General features: G+C 42.5%; 1 protein-coding gene across 2 annotated transcripts in view; it reads right to left on the bottom strand.

Moving 5' to 3' along the window:
- CFAP46 (cilia and flagella associated protein 46) overlaps positions 1-26,466 on the bottom strand; it is an 831,934-nt gene that overhangs the window by 252,984 nt on the left and 552,484 nt on the right. For both annotated transcript variants that reach the window (XM_029609979.1, XM_029609980.1), the window contains exons 40-41: positions 20,391-20,526; positions 10,884-11,081 (exon numbers count right to left, since the gene is read on the bottom strand). In XM_029609979.1, the coding sequence (XP_029465839.1) occupies positions 10,884-11,081; positions 20,391-20,526 (334 nt within the window). The remainder of the gene's footprint in view (positions 1-10,883; positions 11,082-20,390; positions 20,527-26,466) is intronic.

Raw genomic sequence — 26,466 nt, 5'->3', positions numbered from 1 at the left:
TAAAACCTCACCTGAGCTAAAAAATTCTAACTTATCCCTATCAATTAAAAAGCAGAATAAAAATACAAACAAAAAACAAACTTTGAAATGTTTGTATGCTAATGCTAGAAGTCTAAGAAGTAAGATGGGAGAATTAGAATGTATAGCAGTAAATGATGACATAGACTTAGTTGGCATCTCAGAGACATGGTGGAAAGAGAATGACCAATGGGACAGTGCTATACTGGGGTACAGATTATATCGCAATGACAGAGAGGAGCACTCGGGAGGAGGTGTGGCGCTTTATGTCCGGGATGGCATAGAGTCCAACAGGATAAACATCCTGCATGAGACTAAATACAAAATTGAATCTTTATGGGTTGAAATCCCTTGTGTGTCAGGGAAGACTACAGTGATAGGGGTATACTACCGTCCACCTGGTCAAGATGGTGAGACGGACAGTGAAATGCTAAGATAAATTAGGGAAGCTAACCAAATTGGTGGTGCAGTAATAATGGGAGACTTCAATTATCCCAATATAGACTGGGTAAATGTATCATCGGGTCACGCTAGAGAGATAACGTTCCTGGATGGAATAAATGATAGGGATGTGAATCGTTTTTTGACGATTTAAAATATCGTCCGATATATTTTAAATCGTCAAAAAATCGTTAGGGCCACGATACAATACCAATTCCCCCGATTTATCGTTAAAAAATCGTAAATCGGGGGAAGGGGGAGGGCAGGAAAACCGGCACACTAAAACCCCCTAAAACCCACCCCCGACCCTTTAAATTAAATCCCCCACCCTCCCGAACCCCCCCCAATGCTTTAAATTACCTGGGGATCCGGCGGTAGTCCAGAACGGCGGCGGTCCGGAACGGCCCCCTCAATAGAATCGTGTTGTCTTCAGCCGGCGCCATTTTTCAAAATGGCCGCCGCAAAATGGCGGCGGCCATAGACAAAAACGATTCGACGGAGGAGGTCGTTCCGGGCCCCCGCTGGACTTTTGGCAAGTCTTGTGGGGGTCAGGAGGCCCCCCCAAGCTGGCCAAAAGTTTCCTGGGAGTCCAGCGGGGTTCCGGGAGCGATTTCTTGCCACGAATCGTTTTCGTACGGAAAATGGCGCCGGCAGGAGATCGACTGCAGGAGGTCGTTCAGCGGGGGTTCCGGACCGCCGCTGAACGACCTCCTGCACTCGATCTCCTGCCGGCGCCATTTTCCGTACGAAAACGATTTGCGGCAAGAAATCGCTCCCAGAACCCCGCTGGACTCCCAGGAAACTTTTGGCCAGCTTGGAGGGGCCTCCTGACCCCCACAAGACTTGCCAAAAGTCCAGTGGGGGTCCGGAACGACCTCCTCCATCGAATCATTTTTGTCTATGGCCGCCGCCATTTTGCGGCGGCCATTTTGAAAAATGGCGCCGGCTGAAGACAACACGATTCTATTGAGGGGACCGTTCCGGACCGCCGCCGTTCTGGACCACCGCTGGATCCCCAGGTAATTTAAAGCATTTGGGGGGGGGGTTCGGGAGGGTGGGGGATTTAATTTAAAGGGTCGGGGTGGGTTTTAGGGGGGTTTAGTGTGCCGGCTCACGATTTTAATGATTTTTCACGATAGTTTACACACCCAAACGGCAACAATACAATTCCCTCCCCCTCCCAGCCGAAATCGATCGTTAAGACGATCGAGGACACGATTCACATCTCTAATAAATGATAGCTTTATGGAGCAATTGGTTAAGGAACCGACGAGAGAGGGAGCAATTTTAGATCTAATTCTCAGTGGAGCACAGGAGTTGGTAAGAGAGGTAACAGTGGTGGGGCCGCTTGGCAATAGTGATCATAATATGATCAAATTTGATTTAATGACTGGAAAAGGAACAGTGTGCAAATCCAAGGCTCTCGTGCTAAACTTTCAAAAGGGAAACTTTGATAAAATGAGAAAAATTGTTAGAAAAAAACTGAAAGGAGCAGCTACAAAAGTAAAAAATGTCCAAGAGGCATGGTCATTGTTAAAAAATACCATTCTAGAAGAACAGTCCAGATGTGTTCCACACATTAAGAAAGGTGGAAAGAAGGCAAAACGATTACCGGCATGGTTAAAAGGGGAGGTGAAAGAAGCTATTTTAGCCAAAAGATCTTCATTCAAAAATTGGAAGAAGGATCCAACAGAAGAAAATAGGATAAAGCATAAACATTGGCAAGTTAAATGTAAGACATTAATAAGACAGGCTAAGAGAGAATTTGAAAAGAAGTTGGCTGTAGAGGCAAAAACTCACAGTAAAAACTTTTTTAAATATATCCGAAGCAGAAAGCCTGTGAGGGAGTCAGTTGGACCGTTAGATGATCGAGGGGTTAAAGGGGCACTTAGAGAAGATAAGGCCATCGCGGAAAGATTAAATGATTTCTTTGCTTCGGTGTTTACTGAAGAGGATGTTGGGGAGGTACCCGTAATGGAGAAGGTTTTCATGGGTAATGATTCAGATGGACTGAATCAAATCACGGTGAACCTAGAAGATGTGGTAGGCCTGATTGACAAACTGAAGAGTAGTAAATCACCTGGACAGGATGGTATACACCCCAGAGTTCTGAAGGAACTAAAAAATGAAATTTCAGACCTATTAGTAAAAATTTGCAACTTATCATTAAAATCATCCATTGTGCCTGAAGACTGGAGGATAGCAAATGTAACCCCAATATTTAAAAAGGGCTCAAGGGGTGATCCGGGAAACTACAGACCGGTTAGCCTGACTTCAGTGCCAGGAAAAATAGTGGAAAGTGTTCTAAACATCAGAATCACAGAACATATAGAAAGACATGGTTTAATGGAACAAAGTCAGCATGGCTTTACCCAGGGCAAGTCTTGCCTTACAAATCTGCTTCACTTTTTTGAAGGAGTTAATAAACAGGTGGATAAGGGTGAACCGGTAGACATAGTATACTTGGATTTTCAGAAGGCGTTTGACAAAGTTCCTCATGAGAGGCTTCTAGGAAAAGTAAAAAGTCATGGGATAGGTGGTGATGTCCTTTCGTGGATTGCAAACTGGCTAAAAGACAGGAAACAGAGAGTAGGATTAAATGGGCAATTTTCTCAGTGGAAGGGAGTGGACAGTGGAGTGCCTCAGGGATCTGTATTGGGACCCTTACTGTTCAATATATTTATAAATGATTTGGAAAGAAATACGACGAGTGAGATAATCAAATTTGCAGATGACACAAAATTGTTCAAAGTAGTTAAATCACAAGCAGATTGTGATAAATTGCAGGAAGACCTTGTGAGACTGGAAAATTGGGCATCCAAATGGCAGATGAAATTTAATGTGGATAAGTGCAAGGTGATGCATATAGGGAAAAATAACCCGTGCTATAATTACACAATGTTGGGTTCCATATTAGGTGCTACAACCCAAGAAAGAGATCTAGGTGTCATAGTGGATAACACACTGAAATCGTCGGTGCAGTGTGCTGCGGCAGTCAAAAAAGCAAACAGAATGTTGGGAATTATTAGAAAAGGAATGGTGAATAAAACAGAAAATGTCATAATGCCTCTGTATTGCTCCATGGTGAGACCGCACCTTGAATACTGTGTACAATTCTGGTCGCCGCATCTCAAAAAAGATATAATTGCGATGGAGAAGGTACAGAGAAGGGCTACCAAAATGATAAGGGGAATGGAACAACTCCCCTATGAGGAAAGACTAAAGAGGTTAGGACTTTTCAGCTTGGAGAAGAGACGACTGAGGGGGGATATGATAGAGGTGTTTAAAATCATGAGAGGTCTAGAACGGGTAGATGTGAATCGGTTATTTACTCTTTCGGATAGTAGAAAGACTAGGGGGCACTCCATGAAGTTAGCATGGGGCACATTTAAAACTAATCGGAGAAAGTTCTTTTTTACTCAACGCACAATTAAACTCTGGAATTTGTTGCCAGCGAATGTGGTTAGTGCAGTTAGTATAGCTGTGTTTAAAAAAGGATTGGATAAGTTCTTGGAGGAGAAGTCAATTATCTGCTATTAAGTTCACTTAGAGAATAGCCACTGCCATTAGCAATGGTTACATGGAATAGACTTAGTTTTTGGGTACTTGCCAGGTTCTTATGGCCTGGATTGGCCACTGTTGGAAACAGGATGCTGGGCTTGATGGACCCTTGGTCTGACCCAGTATGGCATTTTCTTACGTTCTTATGTTCTTATCATCATGAGCCATGAGCCACACTCTGGACATGTGAGGGCTTATTATTGCATGTATAGTATTTTTATTTATTTATTTATTTATTAACTTTTATTTACCGACATTCGTGAAACACATCATGCCGGTTTACAAAAAAACTCAAAGGAGGAAAGTTACAATATAACAATAACACAGTAAAACTGATAAATAGGTAAAACAATAGCGTAGTAGAGCAATAGTAGAGGGAGGGGAGTGGGAAAGGGAGGATACCGGGGAGTGGGAGAGGGGAGGTTAAGGGAAGGGCAAAGGCTGGACAGAAAGGAGTGAAATAACACAAATAGCTGCAACTATATACAGTTGATGATAAGTACAGTCATAATCAAAATTGTAGAGCTAAGGAGGTAATGAGAGACATTTACTTAAGGTATTCACTTAAATATGAAATAAGAAGGGGGTTAGGATGATTTAAGGGCGGTATAGAAGGGAAAAGGGTTAAAGGGTTAGCAAAAGGGTATTGGAGGGGCAGGGTGAGTAGGACGGGAAAGGGGTACAGAGATTTAAATATACAAGGGAGAGGTAGCAGAACAACCCTTAGTTACATATCTCCGTTCAGTGATGGATTGGACACTTTGGCAGCAATAGACAATACCTTTGCTATATAACCTGTGATGTTTTCAGGGAAGGGAAGAGATGGGGTGGGGGGGGGGGGGGGGGCGGGGGATTACACGGTTCTTTATTCAATAATTGTATTGGCCTAAAATGTTGATGTCATACTTTGTTTATGTATTTTGGTCAATAAGACTTTATATTAAAAAAAAAATCCATGGTAAAAGTATCTGCCGATTTTGCACATGCCTGCACAGTTTTGAAGATTGCAAAACTTTACATTGGTAATTCTTCTGCCTTATCGATAGGGATGTACATTCATTGGAAACGAAATAGGAATTGAAAAAACATTTCTAATTTCATTTTGAAAAAAAAAAGGGAAAGCCCCTTGGCCCAACCCCCAAAAATTGCCAGGACCAGGAGCCTCCTGCCCTCCCATTTACCCCGTCTAGGTGGTGGTCCCTTCGATGTAGCCAACCTGAGCCTATGAGTAGACCTAGTGCCTAGAACCAGCCAAAGACATGGTTCCATCCCTGAGGCCTCAGCCTAAGCCCAAGCCTTGAGGCTATGACTTATCATCAGGAACTTGGCCTAAGCCTAAGAACATAAGAACATGCCATACTGGGTCAGACCAAGGGTCAATCAAGCCCAGCATCCTGTTTCCAACAGTGGCCAATCCAGGCCATAAGAATCTGGAAAGTACCCAAAAATTAAGTCTATCCCATGCAACTGTTGCTAATAATAGCAGTGGCTATTCTCTAAGACAACTTAATTAATAGCAGATAATGGACTTCTCTTCCAAGAACGTATCCATTCTTTTTCTAAACACAGCTACACTAACTGCACTAGTTTCAGAGTCAGGCCAAGAGGATGGGCACCATGCCTCTAGACATCCTCTTCCATCCAACATCCTCTTGAAATGGATGGATGTAGCTCTGGCTCCTTTCTTCTGAGTGGAGGGCACCTTTTTGATGAATAGCTGTACATTTTAATGTTTGTACATCAAAATGGCACCCTCCGCTCAGGAGGAAGGCACTGCGGTTTTGTCACTCTGGCATATCCTTCAAGTGGAGGGCACCATTTCAAAAGGACAGCTGATGGAAGAGAATATCTGGAATCCTGATTCCTGGCCTGGGCTTGGTCCTGGGCCTAGGCCCAGGCTCCAGGGGAGGGATCCAGCTTCCGGGCTAGGCTCCAGTGTGGGACCTGAGCCTTGGCCAAGGCTGAGGTCTTTGTGATAGGAACCAGCTTCTGGGCCTGGGCCAAGGCCTTGACCTCAGAAATAGGTCCTGGCCTCCTTTCTGGCCCTGGCATCAAGCTTGAGCCTTGACAAGGCCAAAATCTTGACAATAGGACCTGGTCTCTGGGCTGGGCTTCTCCTTTGGATCTTGGCCTGGACCTAGGCCTTGGTGACAGCACCAGGCCTTTGAGACAGGCCTCAGTGTCAGTGCTGGGCCTAAGCCTCAGGCCAGACCCTGAAGCCGAGCCTAGGCCTAGATCTAGGCTTTGGTGATAAAAACGTAGAAAGGATGGCAGAAAAGGACCAAATGATCCACCAAGTCTGCCCAGGACGTTTATGCCATTATCTGCTGCAGTGTGCAGGTTATCCCATGCTTATCAGTTTCCCAGACCGTAATAATCAGGGCCCTCGGATGCTGCTTGAATCCAAATTCCCTTGCTTTGGAAGAAGTGTGGAAGAATGTCAGTATAGAAAACAAACAAATAAATAAATAAGTGAGCAATATTGGAGTTGCATCAAAAGTATCAGGTTTGGTGATTAAGGGTAGTATGTGCCGCATCAGCAAGTTATCCCCATGTTTATTTATTCCCCAAACCAGAAATGTCAGGGCCCTCGTTGGTTGCTGTCTGAATCTAATTCCTCTTTTCCCTCTGCCTTTGATGCAGAGAGCAATGAAGGAGTTGTATTATCAGTATCAAGGTTTATTTGTAAGGGAAGCAACTGCCACACCAGCAAGTTACCCCCAGTTACCCCGATGCACTCTTTTCTTTATTTTCAACCTCTAGTCTTTAGGGATCCACAGTGTTAATCCCATGCTCATGGAAGCAGGCCTTGGGCTGGGCCCCTGCACCAGATCTAAGTTTTGGGCTGGCCCCATTGATGGGATCTCCAATGGATGGGATAAATTAGGGCCAGGTTCCTGGCTCTGGCAATTTTTGGGGGATATGAAAGCTGGAGCTCAGGGGGGCCTAAGGATGCCTGGGGAGGCCCGTTTCATTTTTTTATGTGTTTTTTTTTTCTGCAGACTACAGACACGAAGTAAAACAACAAGGCTTAGCATTCTGTGCTCTCTCCCTAACGATTTTTTTTTCTCTCCTTACAGACACTGCCCAAGGAAAACTGAACTTACATACCCTATTTCTTCCATTCTGTGATCTCTCCCTGCCGATTTTTTTTCTCTCCACAGACGCTGACACCTCAAACCAGGAAGTGAAACCCGCGCCCCTCCCCCTTTGGCCGATGCTGCTGACATCATGGACATCTGAAAAGTGCGCCAAAAGGGGGGATCTAAAGAGGCCTGGGACCCGGAGGCGGCCTCGCCTGCGTCATGCACCAAAGGGGCACAACAAAGGGGCATGCCCCTTTGTACGCCCCTTCATACATCCCTCCTGACACCCTGAGAAAAAACAACCGGACAAAGACGACCACTCGCCAAGCAACAGGAGCATGCCAACGAACATAAATTCAAAATTCCCAATCCAAGTATGCACAGGAAAAGGTAAGTAAAGAAATAATATAAGGAGAAAACAATACAAAAACCACTACATTGAAAATGAAATCAGTGATCCGAATACAAATAACCTAATCCCGATAAAGCGTACCAACAGTAGCAAATTAAACAGCCTTCTAATGATCACCTTCCTTCTAGTTAATGCACAATCAGTGACAAAAAAATTTCCCATCATCACTGACCTGCTATATGACACAAAACCTAATTTTATAGCAATAACAGAATCATGGCTAAAAAAATCAGATCTAGTCTTAAAAAATCAGTTACCAACAAAAACTACTAGGTCTTCTCGGTCCCTAGGATAAATGAAAGAGGGGGCGGATTAATATTAATCATTGAAAAGAAATTCAAAACTAAACTGCTCTCAATCACTACTCCAGCAAATCATGAAATTGCCTTTTTTGACACCAACCATTTTCAAATCTATCTGATCTACTGCCCACCCAGTCTACTCGAACTAAACATCTCTCCACTAACAGAATTTTTACAACACATCTAAACCCAAATAAACCTACAATAATTTTAGGTGACGTTCACCCCTTATCAAATACCTGCCAAACTCTAATTGATGTAATGACTGCACTAGGTTTCAAACTTATTACATATAAACCAACACACAAAGCAGGCCACTCATTAGACCTAACATTCATTAACAGTAACCTCCTAGAAAATATAAAAACTGAATACACACAAATCCCATGGTCAGACCACTTCCTCATTAATTCTCAGATCAAACACAAGGGCCCAATAAAGAAACAAAGCACAGAACCAGATGAATTCAAATACCGCCCACCCTTTAACACAGATATTCTAAAAGACAAATTACATGAAGAACTAAAACACGTCAATTACACAAATAGCCACACTGCAAGTACCGATTGGATAAACAGAACCACAACTTTGGCAAACGAAATAAACCCTCAAAAAAAGGTCCGCATTAAAGAACTAAAACAGAAAAATCCATGGTATAATGAGCAAATCAAAGAAGTGAAACGGATCCTTAAAAGAAAGAAAAAGAATGGAATAAAAATAAAACTGATAATTTAACAAAATATAGAAAACAACTGGCTCACTACAAAAAAGTAATTTTAGAAACCAAAAAGAAATACTTCAGCTCAAAAATAGAAAAGTTTGCAAATAACGCTAGAACTCTATTTAACATAGTAAAAAACCTCACCAGCGACAATACAAACAATCATCAGAACCTACAAGAGAATCAATGTTATGACGTAGCTCAATTCTTTAAAGATAAAATTGAAAACTTAAGAACAAAAATCCCTAACACAACCAAACAAGAGATTAAGATGCCCAAAAGGGACGTCAACATATGGTCAGAATTTGAAGAGATATCACACACTGAAGTCGAGAACATGATAAAAAAACTGAACCCTGCTCCTCACTCAATTGACACCATACCCATAATGGAATTAAAAAAACTAGCCAACACAGTAGCCCCAACGTTAACTAAAATCATCAACCTTTCCCTAGATGAAGGATCAATACCAGATATCCTGAAAGGAGCCATAATAAAGCCAATCATTAAGAAAAAGAACCTTGACCCCCTAAAGCTGAGCAACTGTAGACCAGTCTCCAACTTACCTCTAATAGCCAAACTAATTGAAAAAACAGTTAAAAAACAACTATCAAACCACTTAGAAAGTAATAACATATTATATCCTGCTCAACATGGTTTCCACAAACACTAAAGTACTGAGACATTATTACTAGCTTTATCAGACAATATCTTAAGAGGCTTTGATACAGGAACACTTTACATTCTGATTCTATTGGATCTCTCGGCAGCATTTGACACTGTAAATCACAAAATACTAATCAATAGACTAAAAGAAATAGGACTCAATAACAAAACAATAAACTGGTTTGAGTCATACTTAAGCAACAGATTTTTCCAAGTACAAATAAAAAACACACTATCAGACAAAGTTAAACTAGAAACAGGAGTCCCACAGGGTTCAGCCCTGTCCGCAACACTCTTTAACATTTATCTCCTCCCAGTATGTCACCTACTTGCTGGACTTGGAATAATACACTACATATACGTGGATGACATACAACTACTGTTACCCATCGTAAACGCAATCGAATAAACAATGAAACTGGCTAATATGTATCTTGAAATAATCAAACAACTCCTAAACCAAATGGAACTGGTAATAAACATTGATAAAACTGAATTCTTACACCTAGAATGAAAAAAATATACACCCTACACAACCAACAATCGCAATCAAAAATAATCAAACCGTAGAGTTAGCAATAAAAGTATGGAATCTAGGCGTAATAATTGACCCTGAGCTTAACATGAAACACCACATTTCACAGAAATTAAAAGTAGGTTATGCCAAACTAATGGTCCTTAGAAGACTGAAACCCCTGCTAACACTGAATAATTTTCGCACAGTCCTACAGGCAATGATATTCGCGAGCATAGACTACTGTAACTCTCTGCTATTAGGGCTATCTCAAGTTACTATTAGACTACTCCAAATATTGCAAAATTCCACTGCTAGAATTTTGACAGGCAAAAAGAAAAGAGACCACATCACAGGTCCACTTGCTGAACTACACTGGCTTACAATTGAACAAAGAATACAATACAAAGCATTGTGTATAATTCATAAACTAATCCATGATGAAAAGGCCGACTGGCTTAACACAGCACTGCGCGTACATGTACCACACAGAAACCTTAGATCTGCCAATAAAGCTCTACTAACTATTCCTTCTGTTAAATCAGCACGCCTCACTCAGGTAAGGGAGAGAGCACTGTCGCTGGCTGGACCTGTTCTATGGAACTCCATGCCACTTGAAATAAGGCTGCAGAGAAATTTGAAACTATATAAAACTAGTCTGAAAACCTGGCTTTTTAAACAAGCTTTTTATAAAGACAAAGAGAAGGAGGAAAACAGTTGAAAGATAATGACGCACCAAGTAATCAGTTTTTTCCTCAAATATCTCCAATTGCATATTAACGCTAGATTTGAACCGCTTGACAGTTTTTCAACCGACATATAAGCCCTAATTAACACATAGTCTTTTCTTATTAAAATATGTTACCGTACTATGTTGGCACATGAATAATGTGTAATCTATACCAATTATAGTTTTTTTTTTTATTGTGCCTTTCTGTAAACCATCGTGATGGTGAATTAACTTAACGACTGTATAGAAGAGTTTTAAAATAAATAAATAAATCCTGGGGGAAAAAAACTCAAAAATGAAAAAAAAAAACCAACCACAAAACCCCGTAACAAAATTGTTTTCTCTGAACATCCCTACTTATCAAAACAAAAGTGACACTATGTGTATCTTGAGGCAAATCTTTATGGGACATGTTTTTTATTATGCATTTACCTGCTGTGTAGACATGTAATCTGGTGATGACCTCACAAATTCTTCAACAAGTTTATGAAGAGATCCTTTTTTGATATCTTCCATATCTTTCCTGTGTTTTTCAGTACAAGCAAGCTGAAGCATCTCCAATGAAAGTTCAACCAAGTTTAATTTCATGTTGCACAGGGTTCGCATTATTGGTAAGCTAACATTTTTATTCTGGAATAGAAAAAGTGCTATAAAATTGCACACTGTTACACTATAAGAACCTTCCGATGAAATGTAAAATAAAAACATCATCCACTTTTAGTAAATAATAGCCTTGGCTAACTACCCATGAATCTGTAAAGAGATAAAAATTACTTTTGTTTGTTCAGCTTGAAAAAGCTATTTTCAAATAAATTACAGATGACAAAGCATTAGAGCTGTTGGGTGGAGAACGGAGAAACTTCTTGTTGTGCATCAAAGAGAGAGAGGAACTTAAAAGATATGCTTGTGCCAACTGCTCCACGGGACAAATATAAACAAACAGATATGTTTGGTATGCCCAAAATGGCACTTTTAAATATCATGGACTATGCTAATTGCAACAATATGAGAAATGGTTAAAGAAACGTATAAGGTGATTCAGAATCAGAATTTGGAGTTTATGAAAGTAATATTATATGCATAGTGGTAGTATGTATGTACAATGCACATGCAGATTTTATCAAGGATTTTCAAAGCAAATTTACACACATTGTAAATCCTTCACTAATTGGCTGGGTTACACACAGAATTATCCATGCATAAAATTATTCCTGCTCCAAGCAGGGCATAACTTGTGTATAGTATACACGGAATAGCTCTGCCCTCCGGAGCACCTACTCCCAGTGCACATAAGGTTATGCACAAAACTAGGTTACATGTGCACTTTTGTGTGCACTGGCCCCCAGTTGATTTTCAAAGTGCCACTTGCACACTTAAACCAGGGTTTTATGCTCATAAGTCACTTTGAAACTCAGACCCTATATGATCAAGGGACCAATATGCTAAAGAAGAGGTAGGCACTTCTGGTCCTGGTGTAAGGAACCCTTGCATTCCTTACCAAATGGAGTGAACAAAAATTTTGGGGAGTTAAGGCAGAGGTTTGGGTTCTGCTCCCCCATGTGGGAGAAGTAGATAGTGTGCTCAGAGCCTGACTAAACCCGTGCCACCATCTAGTTTGGAATTTCTCAGTTGGATTTTCTGAGAACCTTCTGAAGGGCGCACATGTTCTATGGTGCTCCTAATTTTTTTTATTATTTTGAGTTAGGCCTCTGGAGTCTCTCTAAATAGAAACTTAGGACAAGAAAAGAGACTGAGTGCCTATACTGCTAGTTTTTGTCCATATTTTTGGTAACTGTTTTAGTCATCAGCAATAAAGATTATTTTTGCCGTCCTTCCTGCCTCTTGTATGGTTGCCTCTGTAATATTTGGTCTTTTTGTTTTACCCCAGGGCCCAGGGGACTTCAGGTGATTGTTGAAAAAAAATTGGGATACATTTCTCCCATTCCCATGGGAGGATCTGGAGACTGACATACAAAGTGAGGAGAAGGAAGGCATCAAATCAGTAAAGGAATAGCTTGAAGTAATTGGAGAGTTGGCTGCTAGAAAAAGTATGGCCACAAATTTAATAAGTTTCATTTTTTAAAGATCAATTGGACATTTTTCAACTTCAGTTGTTAAAAACTATTCCCTTATACAACCTATCAGTAAAACTGTGTTGGAAACCATAATTTTCAGTGTGATTATTGCTGCCATCTAAGTGAAGAGATCATCAGTGCCCTTTACAAAGTATGGAGAGAGAGACTGGGGTGTAGAACACCACAAAAGGACTTTGAAGCTGAGCTTCCCCCACGGTGGATCCTGGACTTTAAGAGGGATGTGGAAAGTGCAAGAACTGTGTAAGTAGAGTCCAAAACTTGAATTGAGAGCTTTTGGTTTCAATACCAGGTTTTCTGACCAGGGGCTGCACTGGAATACCACAAACAGATCTGGTTTTCAGGATATCCACAATGAATATGCACGAGATATATTTGCAGCATATGTTGGAGGCAGTGCAAGCAAATATAACTTGTGCATATTCATTTTGAATATCCTGAAAACCTGGCCTGTTTGTGGCATTCTAGTACGGGTTAGGCAACATCAGTCCTAAAGTATGGTATTTTTACTGCACATAGTAAAACTGTATAATGAACTAATAGGGAAATTTTCAAGGGCCCTGTTTATGTGGGTAAATCCATCCCCTCACTATGGATAAAAGTACTTGTGCTGTGTTATGTTTGGCAGCTGTGGATAACCCTGTGACTAGCCGAGTTTACCCCAGACACTGCAGGGCCCTATCTTCATGGCAATACACTGCCAGATTTCCCCCTCGGCAGGTCACCATCAGAGCTGCTGTATCCTTACTCCCTCCATAGGTGTGCCCACTCCTGTCACTTCATTTAAAGGGCCCACAGCAGGAAAAGGCCACAATGCCTATTAATGATATCACATTAATGATGACCTTTCCCTGGCTTAGTAATGGGTCCAAATGCTTTGGTAGTGAGTGTTGCCTGTGTCCTTTGTCCAGTCTTGCCTTGTCTCTCCAGCCTGCTCTGCTTTGTCATATCCAGTCCCTCTTATCGACCTGCCCATCATGCGTTTGTTGGGACCTCAACGTAGGGTGTGGACCTTTGGCATGAGTTGGGATTGACGCCACCTGGGAGGAAGACCAACCACAGGTTCCCAACGTCAGGAGGCAAAGCTCGCGGCGACAGGGGCCGGCTGGCTGAGACTTCACCACTACAACCCCGTTCCCCGCAGGTTGAGCCCTTTGGTTCTGGGGATTGACTGGACTTAGATGGACCCCTGTAATGAAGCTCTGATGAGTGATGATCTGAAGTCCTTGGCAGGCAGCGAGCAAGAAGAGTGAGGTCCGATCCAAAAGTCCAGGGCAGGTGGTGAGCAAGAAGGTACCCATACCGGAGAAGGTTTTAATGAGTAATGATTCAGATGGACTGGACCAAATCACAATGAACTAGAAGATGTGGTAGGCCTGATTGACAAACTGAAGAGTAGTAAATCTCCTGGACCAGATGGTATACACCCCAGGGTTATGAAGGAACTAAAAAATGAAATTTCAGACCTATTAGTAAAAATTTGTAACCTATCATTAAAATTATTCATTGTACCTTAAGACTGGAGGGTGGCTAATGTAACTCCAATATCTAAAAAGGGCTCCAGGGGCGATCCGGGAAACTACAGACCAGTTAGCCTGACTTCAGTGCCAGGAAAATAGTGGAAAGTGTTCTAAATATCAAAATCAAAGAACATATAGAAAGACATGGTTTAATGCAACAAAGTCAGCATGGCTTTACCCAAGGCAAGTCTTGCCTCGCAAATCTGCTTCATTTTTTTGAAGGAGTTAATAAACATGTAGATAAAGGTGAACCAGTAAATGTAGTGTATTTGGATTTTCATAAGGCGTTTGACAAAGTTCCTCATGAGAGGCTTCTAGGAAAAGTAAAAAGTCATGGGATAGGTGGCAATGTCCTTTCATGGATTACAAACTGGCTAAAAGACAGGAAACAGAGAGTAGGATTAAATGGACAATTTTCTCAGTGGAAGTGAGTGGGCAGTGGAGTGCCTCACAGATCTGTATTGGGACCCGTACTTTTCAATATATTTAAAAATGATCTGGAAAGAAATAAGACAAGTGAGGTAATCAAAATTGCAAATGATACAAAAATGTATAGAGTAGTTAAATCACAAGCAGACTGTGATAAATTACAGGAAGTCCTTGTGAGACTGGAAAACTGGGCATCGAAATGGCAGATGAAATTTAATGTGGATAAGTGCAAGGTGATGCATATAGGGAAAAATAACCCATGCTATAGTTTCACAATGTTAGGTTCCATATTAGGAGCTACCACCGAAGAAAGAGATCTAGGTGTAATAGTTGATAACACATTGAAATCATCAGTTGAGTGTGCTGCAGCAGTCAAAAAAGCAAACAGAATGTTGGGAATTATTAGAAAGGAATGGTGAATAAAACGGAAAATGTAATAATGCCTCTGTATCGCTCCATGGTGAGACCGCACCTTGAATTCTGTGTACAATTCTGGTTGCCGCATCTCAAAAAAGATATAGTTGCGATGGAGTAGGTACAACTCCCCTATGAGGAAAGACTAAAGAGATTAGGACTTTTCAGCCTGGAGAAGAGATGGTATAGGGGGGACATGATAGAGGTGTTTAAAATCATGAGAGGTCTAGAACGGGTAAATGTGAATCGGTTATTTACTCTTTCGGCTAATAGAAAGACTAGGGGGCACTCCATGAAGTTAGCATGTGGCACATTTTTTCACTCAACACACAATTAAACTTTTAAATTTGTTGCCAGAGGATGTGGTTAGTGCAGTTAGTGTAGCTGTGTTTAAAAAAGGATTGGATAAGTTCTTGGAGGAGAAGTCCATTACCTGCTATTAATTAAGTTGACTTAGAAAATAGCCACTGTTATTACTAGCAACAGTAACATGGAATAGACTTAGTTTTTGGGTACTTGCCAGGTTCTTATGGCCTGGACTGGCCACTGTTGGAAACAGGATGCTGGGCTTGACGGACCCTTGGTCTGACCCAGTATGGCATGTTCTTATGTTCTTATGTGATGTTCGATCCGAAGCCCAGGGCAGGCGGCGAGCAAGAAGCATGAAGTCCGGTCCAAAGTCAAAGCCAGAGGGATCTGTCCGATGGAGGAGGAGCAGGAGCTAGAATGGGACTGGAAGGCAGGAGCAGGCACTTGGAAGACAGGAACAGGATATGCAGGTGTAGGTAAGCATAATCCCAGCTAGGACAATGCAGCACGACAGAACTTGTTCCCAAGTCATGAAGGGACCGAAGAAGCAGGCCTAAATAGGCTAGAGCCGATGATGTCATCAGGGAAAGCCCCAGGAAGTTCCTGCTGCTGGCCCTTTAAGATGTGGCCTCAGCCGCATGTGCGCGCATAAGAAAAGGGGTCGGCTGGTCGAAGAGCTGTTGGTGTCTAGCACGCCGGGGAAGGCCCGGCATGGGAGAAGAGTCGGGCCGAGAGTTGCGGTGCGTCGGAGAGGGCCCAGGAAGCAGCCGGCCAGCGGAGCCACATCAGGAGGTGTGCAGGGTGGCTGGTGAGTGCAGTAGTACCCCCTCTCCTAGGGCCTCTCCCCGGGGGTTTTGGCTTTCTAGGATGGGAATGATGGAATTGCTGAAGCAGGCTCTTATCCAGTATGTTGGTGGCCGGTTCCAGGAATTTTCTTCCGGGCCAAAACCCTCCCAGGATAGTACGTATTCCCATCATTGACCTCTTTTTCTTATGTCTAGAACATCGTAGACCTGATAGATGGATTCATCTTCAGCTGTTAAAGGTTTTGGTTTTGGAGGAGTTCGGGAAGGCCAACATAACACCAGAGGCTTCAAAAGAGAGTCGTGAAAAGAATTGTGAATCCTCAGGGATGGAGGCAGTTGCAGCTGGTAGGTGACAGGTCCCAGCTGACGAAGCACCAAAAAGGGACCAATATAGCAAGGTGCCAGATACATCAAGGGGAGCTTCAAGCGAATATATTTAGTGCTGAGCCAGACCTTTTCGCCAGTTCTGAAGTGTGGAGCCAGTCTTCGGTGGGCATCAGTGGTCTTCTTGGCTCTTAGACTGACTCTCTGTATTAGAAGCTGGGTGCGTTCCCACAGATGGTGCAAATCTTGCGCTGTCAGTTGGGCAGCGGGAAAGGGCACTATCAAAGGTAAAGGCAGCGGAGGAAGGGGCTGCCGCCCCTAGACCAGCAAAATAGGCGAGGATTTGATGGAGGAGGAGACATTGTAGTTCAAAGCGAATTCTGCCCAAGGGAGTAGGGAAGCCCAGCCGTTTTGTTGAAGGTTGACATAGCTGTGAAGGAACTGCTTCAAGGTCCGATTAATCCTCTCCACTTGACCATTGGCTTGTGGGTGATATGCCATCGTAAAGTCCAAGGAGATATTGAATTTCTTGCAGAGAACCCTCCAGTAGCGGGCAGTGAATTGAGTTCCTCGGTCGGAGACTATGTGTTTCGGGAGACTGTGTAGCCGAAAGACGTGTTGGACAAAGAGCTGTGCCAGCTGTGGAGCGGAGGGAAGACCGGGCAGAGCAATGAAATGCACCGTCTTTGAGAAATGGTCTACCACAATCCAGATGACCGTCATGCCTTCGGAAGGAGGTAAGTCCACGATAAAGGAAATAAAGTGGGAAAGAATCGGGAGCACTTTTTAGTAGTAACAGCAAATACTGAGGCTAGATACAGGAAGGAATCTTCTTCCTGTATCCTCTCCAACTACTACTGCTGGTTTCTAGTGAGTCTGATGGTTCTCATAAAAACATAGAAACAAAGAAATGACGGCAGAAGAAGACCAAACAGTCCATCCAGTCTGCCCAGCAAGCTTTCACTTTTTTTTTCCATATTTATCTGTTTCTTTTGTCCCTTGTAAGTGACTTTTTGCTCTATTTCCCTTCCACCCCGCCATCCCTTCTCCACCCCATCGATCTATTTCCCTTCCACCCCTACCATCAATGTAGTTAGCAGTGCTAGAACTGCATCTAAGTGAAGTATCAGTGCTGGAGCTGCATCTAAGTGAAGTATCTAGCTAATTGTTTAGGGGTAGTAACCACCGTCATAGCAAGCTACTCCCACGCATGTTTATCCAGCCTGTGCAACTCAGTCCTTGTTGGATGTTGTCCGAATATAAATCATCTTTTCATCATTCCCCCCTGCCATTGAAGCAGAGATCTTTTCTTCATTCCCCCTGCTGTTGAAGCAGCAGGGGGAATGAAGAAAAGATCTCTGCTTCAACGGGGTAGTAACCGTTGAAGCAGATCACTAAGCAGAGTTGAAGCAGAGAACTATGCTATAACCAACCCCTAAGGCTTGGGAAGTTTAACATAGGAAACCAGCTCATAGCTTAGGGAGTTTAGCCTTGGCTCACAGTAACACAGTAAGTATGTCTTTAGGCACTCTATGCAGGACAGGTGTTTCCGTTAGGCAAAGTAGGTAGTCACTAGATTGCCAAAGTTTTGGGGGCAGCAAAATCCCACCAGTGCAAGGCACAGAGGGGGCTGTCCCAGGGAGACTAGTGTAAATGAAGGGGATGCTCTGCTGGAACCACTGCCACCAGAGGAAGGGAGTACTGTCCTGGAGCTGCTACCAATAGGTAAAGGGAGGGAAAGAAGTATATGGCCAAAGCTTTGTCTAGGGTGCCAGATACTCTTGCACCAGCTCTGCATATAACATGGTATAGGTCTGATTCTTATTGTGTAGAAACTTTGGCTCAAGGCCAGATTTTTGTCAGTGTCCATAGGCAGCGGGGAGTGGGGGTGGGGGTTGTCAACTCATAGCCACTTACCTAAAATGGCACTGTCCTGATCCTGCACAATGGCAACAACAGCAATCTTAGACATTTTGAAATCTCCAGAAAAGAAAATAGGTTCCTCAAAATGGCACCTGCTGACCTTCACCATGCGGTCTGCATACATAAAATGGCAGCCATAGGGGAAGGACTCTCCAAGACTTTCTAAAAGTCTGTGCTGATGGCACTCAGCAGTTCCACTACCAGAGCTCCACACAGTCTTGTGCTGCTGAACTAACTATTACTGCAGTTTTGCAAGTTCCATTTAAAAAACTATGCAGAAAATTTTAAGGGGTAGATATTCAAAGCTGGCCACGTAAGTAACTTACCAGTTAGAATTTATCCTGCTAAGTTACGATGTATATTCAATGGCACAGGGAAGCCACTGAGTATACACACTTAGGGCCTCATTTTCCAAGGAGTTACCGCGTGTGATAATTCCGCAAATTGCGCTAACAGCAGTTAACGCGATTTGCGAATGCAAATTTTGTATTCAGGGGGCAGAGCAAATGTAAAGCAGGGAGGATTTATCATGTGCGGCAAAACAGCCACACTGTTAGCGTGGCCAATAACTACACCTCTTTCATTCGCGTTATGTTGTGCGCTACAGCCAGTAAAGGTTTATTGTGGTTCACAATGTTTCTGGACAGGTGTGAGTGTGTGTGTGTGTGTGTGTGTGTGAGAGAGAAAGAGAAAGAGAAAGAAAAAGAGAGAGAGAGAGAGAGAGAGAGACTTGCTATAGTGCCTCCTCCCTAGACAGATGTTTGTATCCCTATGGGAGGCCCACCTAGTAACTCGAGGTGAGGTTTAGGTATTAGTGTAGGGGGTTAGGGGCCACTTTCACATTCAACGTGAGACGTACGAACAGAACAGTGGTCTCTTGTGAAGATTTGCTGGCCTTCGGAGTGAGGAAACTCACTCCAAGATGAGATTTGTGCAATGTTCTCTCCACCTAGCTTGTTGTTACCCAGGTAGAGAGTCCATCAAGCTAGGTGGAGAGAACATTGCACAAATCTCATCTTGGAGTGAGTTTCCTCACTCCGTAGGTCATCAAATCTTCACAAGAGACCACTGTTCTGTTCGTACGTCTCACGTTGAATGTGAAAGTGGCCCCTAACCCCCTACACTAATACTTAACCCTCACCTCGAGTTACTAGGTGGGCCTCCCATAGGGATACAAATACCTGTCTAGGGAGGAGGTATTATAGCAATGCTCTCTCTCTCGCTCTCTCTTTTGCTCCCCATCGTTATACTGGCAATGTAGTAGCCCAAATTGGTCTAATAGTACAACTTGTGATAACAGCCTTTCACATAGCTGATATTGCAATTTGCAATACACATGCTTATTAGCATAAGGTACACCCCTTTTTGGTATCGCATGCGATATTGGAAAATGTGGCCCTTAGTCGGATAAGTCTACCTGGCTAAGTTTAGACCTGCTCAGTAATTAGCCGAATAAGTTATATGGCTAACTCGCTGTGCTCCTGATTCTCCCAGTACATGCCTTCTTTTTGTATGTTTAACTTTTAGCCGTATAAGGGACTTATATGGCTAAGCGGCAGCCACTGAACTTAGGCACATATTCAATGGCAGCTACTTAGCCACATAAGTCCTGCTTTTCTGGCTGAATAGCGCTGAACGCACTTTGAAAATTGGGCCCCAGTAGTTCTTGGCACCACAGCTGAGCTGCATCATTCCTCATCAGAGATTGGCAGAAGGCTGGAGAAAGATAGAATACAGCAGGATGCGAGCAATGTCTATCCCAGAAGTGCATGGATTGAAGGCTTCTGAGTGCTATCAGTCCATTATACTCCCTGATAACAGTACACATGGATACAGCCTAAGTGTAACAGAAATTTGACTTCTGTCAGATCCCAAAGAAAATATTAAAAAATGATTGAAATATGAATGGGGTGTGGTTTCATATTCCAAACTAAATATAATAGTTGAAACTATGTTTCAAAATGCATATGGATCTATAATTAGAAAATGAGCAAGAACTAATCAATATTTTCTGCTAATAAAATGGAATTGCTATTTATATTTCCACAAGGCCTTTTTTAATTTCAGTTTTGCAGAATGACTAATCTATATGTCAATTTTCTTAAAAGAAATTTGATTTACCTCATGATGTGAAAACAAACTCAGAATGTTGTAAACCACTTCTTCTTCCATACGTACTGCTCTCTGTGCCAGTGCATATGCCTCCAAATAGTGATAGTGTTTTTGATCTTCATCTTCTGTATGACTTGCAATCATCCTTTGAAAATTCATTATTACAAATAAAATGACTGTTAACATTTACAAGACGATTTTCACCAGAAACAAGAGTACTGTTTACAGAGGCACTTCATGCCTCCTTATGAGGCCAAAATAATAAAGCTCAAGCTAAATTTTAGCATGGGTTTTAGTTTATTCACACATTAGAAACCCTCAGTACCGGGGATGCAGTAAGCTAATGGGAATTCAAATATAGGAGGAGTTAAAAAAGCATGCTAAATGAAAAAAAAAACCACACCAGACATGTGAGTTAACCTGAAAATTTGTACTAAGCCAAAAGTGCTTTAAAAACTGAGTGGTGCATCCCAACTTGGGCACAATCTTGCATGCAAGGCCATTTGGGCAAGGCTCACCCTATTACTTGTAATCCACTGAGAACAGCAACTAGGTTCAGTGGAATAAAAATTCTGTAAATAAAATGACAAATGGAATCGAAGGGTAAACTCTCTGGGGCAGGCCAATCTTCCATGCAAGGCTACTGTGCCATGGCATGCCATAAGCTTTCTGGGATGGCATTGTGGCACAGTGGCCTTGCATGCAAGATTGACATCCTCACCTGTGCATTTTCTTGCATGCAAAGCCATTATGCCACAGTGTTTGCCCCAGAGAACTTATATTTCAATTTTACCTACCATGCCATGACACAACCACCTTGCATGGGACATGCAGGGCCGCCATCAGGGCAGTATTCTTGGGCCTGCAGTATGGGGCCCCAGGATCTACTGCCACATATGGGGGCCCGCAGCCGCCAGGCGGCAGGTGCGCTTGGGGGATGTATTAGTTCATGGCAAAGAGGCCCACTGAGGCTCTCTCCGACAGTCTGTCGCCCAGGGGCCTACTGAAACCTGGAGCCGGCCCTGGGTGCGGGCCCCAGAGAAGGGAGAGAATCAATGCTATGCGTGTCTTTTAGACACGCATAGCATTGATTTACAGAGCACCGCAGACAGAGACTCGTCCGCGCGCTCTGTCCTGCCAGCGTTCACTGTCTGACGCGGCTGTGACGTCACCGCCGCGTCAGACAGTATGCGCCGGCAAAGCGCGCGGGCCGTCGCTGTCTGCTTGCTAGCTGGAGGCCGAGGAGCCGCGGAGTCCCCGGAGCGCAAAGGGTAAGTAACAAGTTTGTTTTGCCGGTGGAGTTTACACATAGGTATAAACATTGTTGCATATACTTTATCCACTGAATGCTTGTGGCCCAGACATTTTGGCTGTATGGGGCCTCAAAATTCCTGATGGCGGCCCTGGGGACATGACACTGTGCATCCCAATGTTGTGCACGTTCTTGCATGCAAGACCATTGTAGCAAAACATGCCAAATAAAATCTACGCATTCACTTTCTGAGGCAGGCACTTAAAACTGAACAGTATGCAGTGGCATTGTGGCACAATGGCCTTGTATGTGAGATTGGCATGCACTCCAATGTAAGTACTGTTCAGCTGTAAGGACCCATCTGAGAGAGAGTGTATGCTTTGTTCAGCTATAGATGCCTTCCCCAGAGACCTTACACTTTGATTTTACTTGCCATGCTGTGCCAAAATGGTTGTAGATGTGAGAATGTGCCCAAAAGTCAAGATACACAGTGACAATCTCACATGTAATGCCAGAGTGGTAAGGCCTGGCAAGTAAAGTCAAAGTGCAGGATTTCTGGGATGGGCACTGCAGCTGAATAACGTTTAGGCTCTCTGTAAAGAGTAACTACAGTTGAACAGTAGGCCAAGGTTGTAATGCACAGTGGCAGCATACTATTCAGCTATAGGTGCCTTCCCCAGAGAACTTTTGCTGGAAATTGAACTCCTGGGTCTGAAGTGAAGAAAACTCGCATTTCTAGTGGCCAATGTTATTTTGTGGTGCTCAGTGTGGTAGAAGCAGCCACTAGAATTGTAAGTTAATTTGTACTCCACTTCAGACCCAGCAATAAGATTTCTAGCATTAAGAAAATGAGCCTTAAGCTGGCTGCTTTTTAATGCAACTCCCTGCATTGCTGGAGAATAGATATTATCTTCAACATGGGATTTGCATGCACCAGTGCAAATTTTAACACTGGTTTTTACTCCTGTTTTATGTTTAAACCATTTTTATTGATTTTTCAACAGCCTTACAAACACAACGTCTAAACAGTAGAGGGGTCATTGGTGTGGTTTCTCCATCTGTATGGGTGTGTAATTAGAGAAGAGTAACCAATCCACTACATGACATAAATTACATGCCATATTATAACATCTTAAGTCCGTCAATCCCAAGCCTCTTTTATTCCATTTATGCATTAATATTTTCAGCGCTATATGGGACTTGGCATTTTTCCATAGGAATCTGTGCACTAGCTTATACAACTGGTCTAAATCAGGTTTCACAAGTACGCATGGTATCATATGCAGTATATATAGCCACTTAGGTAATATAATCATTTGGAAAAGATTGATCCTGCCCACTAATGACAAAAGAAAGTTTCTCCACCTATACAACAGGGTCATGGTTGATTCAAACACTTTCTGAAAATTGACTCTGTATAGTTGTACCGAATCTTTATGCAAAATGGTTCCCAGATATAATAAGGAATCTGACACCCAATGTATTGGGAACTCTCCCCTCCAATTTTGTCTTATTTGATGTTGTTGGAAGAGCCTCACATTTATCTACATTCAGTCTCAACCCTGCTACTTTACCATATGAAAAGTTCAGTTCAGTTACTCACCTTGGAAAGGTGTTGAGGTAGTGTGATTTGGTTTGATTAGGTACCAACATTTGATAATCAAGAGAGCAGTGAGTCACTCTGGCTGACTAACTGAGGTTAGACTGTTTGGACTGTTTGGACTGTTTTGACTGTTTGGACTGTTTTGAATCTTTGTTGGTCCCCCCGATGCAGCCACCGGCGAAACACGGGACCGTGTTGGGGCACCTTGAAAATTACTTTCTGTGATAATATTATGCAGTGGAGTCGCCGCAATAAAAATCATAAATTGTCTTCACATAAAATGTTTGGAATCTTCCTTGATCAGGACTAAAAGTTCTATGATCTGCACTTTTCTGATTTGGATTTCTCTGTAGTGCAGAACCCTGCTTCTGGTTTCTTGGATTTCTTAAACTTCAATTACCCCAATATAGACTGGGTAAATGTATCATCGGGACATGCTAGAAAGATAACATAACTGGATAGAATAAATGATAGCTTTATGGAGCAATTGGTTCAGGAACTGACGAGAGAGGGAGCAATTTTAGATCTAATTCTCAGTGGAGCACAGGATTTGGTGAGAGAGGTAACGGTGGTGGGGCCGCTTGGCAATAGTGATCATAATATGATCAAATTTGAATTAATTACTGGAAGAGGAACAGTATGCAAATCCACGGCTCTCGTGCTACACTTTCAAAAGGGAAACTTTGATAAAATGAGAAAAATTGTTAGAAAAAAACTGAAAGGAGCAGCTACAAAAGTAAAAAGTGTGCAAGAGGCGTGGTCATTGTTAAAAAATACCATTCTAGAAGCACAGTCCAGAAGGCAAAACGATTATCGGTATGTTTAAAAGGGGAGGTGAAACAAGCTATTTTAGCCAAAATATCTTCATACAAAAATTGGAAGAAGGATCCAATAGAAGAAAATAGGATAGTGCATAAACGTTGGCAAGTTAAATGTAAGACATTGATAAGACAGGCTAAGAGAGAATTTGAAAAGAAGTTGGCTGTAGAGGCAAAAACTCACAGTAAAAACTTTTTAAAATATATCCGAAGCAGAAAGCCTGTGAGGGAGTCAGCTGGACCATTAGATGATTGAGGGTTTAAAGGGGCACTTAGATAAGGCCATCACGGAAAGATTAAATGATTTCTTTGCTTCGGTGTTTACTGAAGAGGATGTTGGGGAGGTACCCATACTGGAGAAGGTTTTCATGGGTAATGATTCAGATGGACTGAATCAAATCACGGTGACCTGATTGACAAACTGAAGAGTAGTAAATCACCTAGCCCGGATGGTATACACCCCAGAGTTCTGAAGGAACTAAAAAATGAAATTTCAGACCTATTAGTAAATATTTGTAACCTATCATTAAAAGCATCCATTGTACCTGAAGACTGGAGGATAGCTAATGTAACCCTCATATTTAAAAAGGGCTCCAGGGGTGATCCAGGAAACTACAGACCGGTTAGCCTGACTTCAGCACCAGGAAAAATAGTGGAAAGTGTTCTAAACATCAAAATCACAGAACATATAGAAAGACATGGTTTAATGGAACAAAGTCAGCATGGCTTTACCCAAGGCAAGTCTTGCCTCACAAATCTGCTTCACATTTTTTAAGGAGTTAATAAACATGTGGATAAAGGTGAACCGATAGATGTAGTGTACTTGGATTTTCAGAAGGCATTTGACAAAGTTCCTTATGAGAGGCTTCTAGGAAAAATAAAAAGTCATGGGATAGGTGCGATGTCCTTTTGTGGATTGCAAACTGGCTAAAAGACAGGAAACAGAGAGTAGGATTAAATGGACAATTTTCTCAGTGGAAGGGAGTGGGCAGTGGAGTTCCTCAGGGATCTGTATTGGGACCCTTACTTTCCAATATATTTATAAATGATCTGGAAAGAAATACAGTGAGTGAGATAATCAAATTTGCAGATGATACAAAATTGTTCAGAGTAGTTAAATCACAAGCAGATTGTGATAAATTGCAGGAAGACCTTGTGAGACTGGAAAATTGGGCATCAAAATGGCAGATTAAATTTAATGTGGATAAGTGCAAGGTGATGCATATAGGGAAAAATAACCCATTCTATAGTTACACAATGTTAGGTTCCATAAAAGGTGCTACAACCCAAGAAAGAGATCTAGGCGTCATAGTGGATAACACATTGAAATCATCGGTTCAGTGTGCTGTGGCAGTCAAAAAAGCAAACAGAATGTTGGGAATTATTAGAAAGGGAATGGTGAATAAAAGGGAAAATGTCATAATGCCTCTGCATCGCTCCATGGTGAGACCGCACCTTGAATACTGTGTACAATTCTGGTCGCTGCATCTCAAAAAAGATATAATTGCGATGGAGAAGGTACAGAGAAGGCCTACCATAATAATAAGGGGAATGGAACAGTTCCCCTATGAGGAAAGACTAAAGAGGTTAGGACTTTTCAGCTCGGAGAAGAGACGCCTGAGGGGGGATATGATAGAGGTGTTTAAAATCATGAGAGGTCTAGAACGGGTAGATGTGAATCGGTTATTTACTCTTTCGGATAGTAGAAAGACTAGGGGGCACTCCATGAAGTTAGCATGGGGCACATTTAAAACTAATCGGAGAAAGTTCTTTTTTACTCAACGCACAATTAAACTCTGGAATTTGTTGCCAGAGGATGTGGTTAGTGCAGTTAGTATAGCTGTGTTTAAAAAAGGATTGGATAAGTTCTTGGAGGAGAAGTCCATTACCTGCTATTAATTAAGTTGACTTAGAAAATAGCCACTGCTATTACTAGCAACAGTAACATGGAAAAGACTTAGTTTTTGGGTACTTGCCAGGTTCTTATGGCCTGGATTGGCCACTTTTGGAAACAGGATGCTGGGTTTCATGGACCCTTGGTCTGACCACGTATGGCATGTTCTTATGTTCTTCACTATGCAGTGCTTGTAAATAAAGGTTGTGTCTGCAAAAACAGCTAATTTGAAAATAAGGTATTCTAAAGATAATGTTCTGGTAGGCCATAGGAGGCCTTGCCTTCTGTTCTGGGAGCGCCAGGAGAGCGGTCTCATCTTAAGGGGATTGTGTGCCCTTTGGCCTTGGCACGACTCCCGATGACTCCAGAGCAGCACCGAGGTAGGCGAGGTTTGTCCAAGCATGGGTGAAGACTAAAGGTCTGACCCTCTACCAGACCTGTATGCTTCTGGAAGGCCAACAACGCAATGTTGGTTACTGAACAGTCCTCTGACAGTTCCCAGCCCTTTCGGACCTGCC

This window comes from Rhinatrema bivittatum, chromosome 7 (assembly GCF_901001135.1).
Source record: "Rhinatrema bivittatum chromosome 7, aRhiBiv1.1, whole genome shotgun sequence".
In the NCBI taxonomy this organism is placed as follows: Eukaryota; Metazoa; Chordata; class Amphibia; order Gymnophiona; family Rhinatrematidae; genus Rhinatrema; species Rhinatrema bivittatum.
The sequence above is the reverse complement of the archived record's forward strand: the minus strand, read 5'-3'. Positions and strand labels throughout refer to the sequence as shown.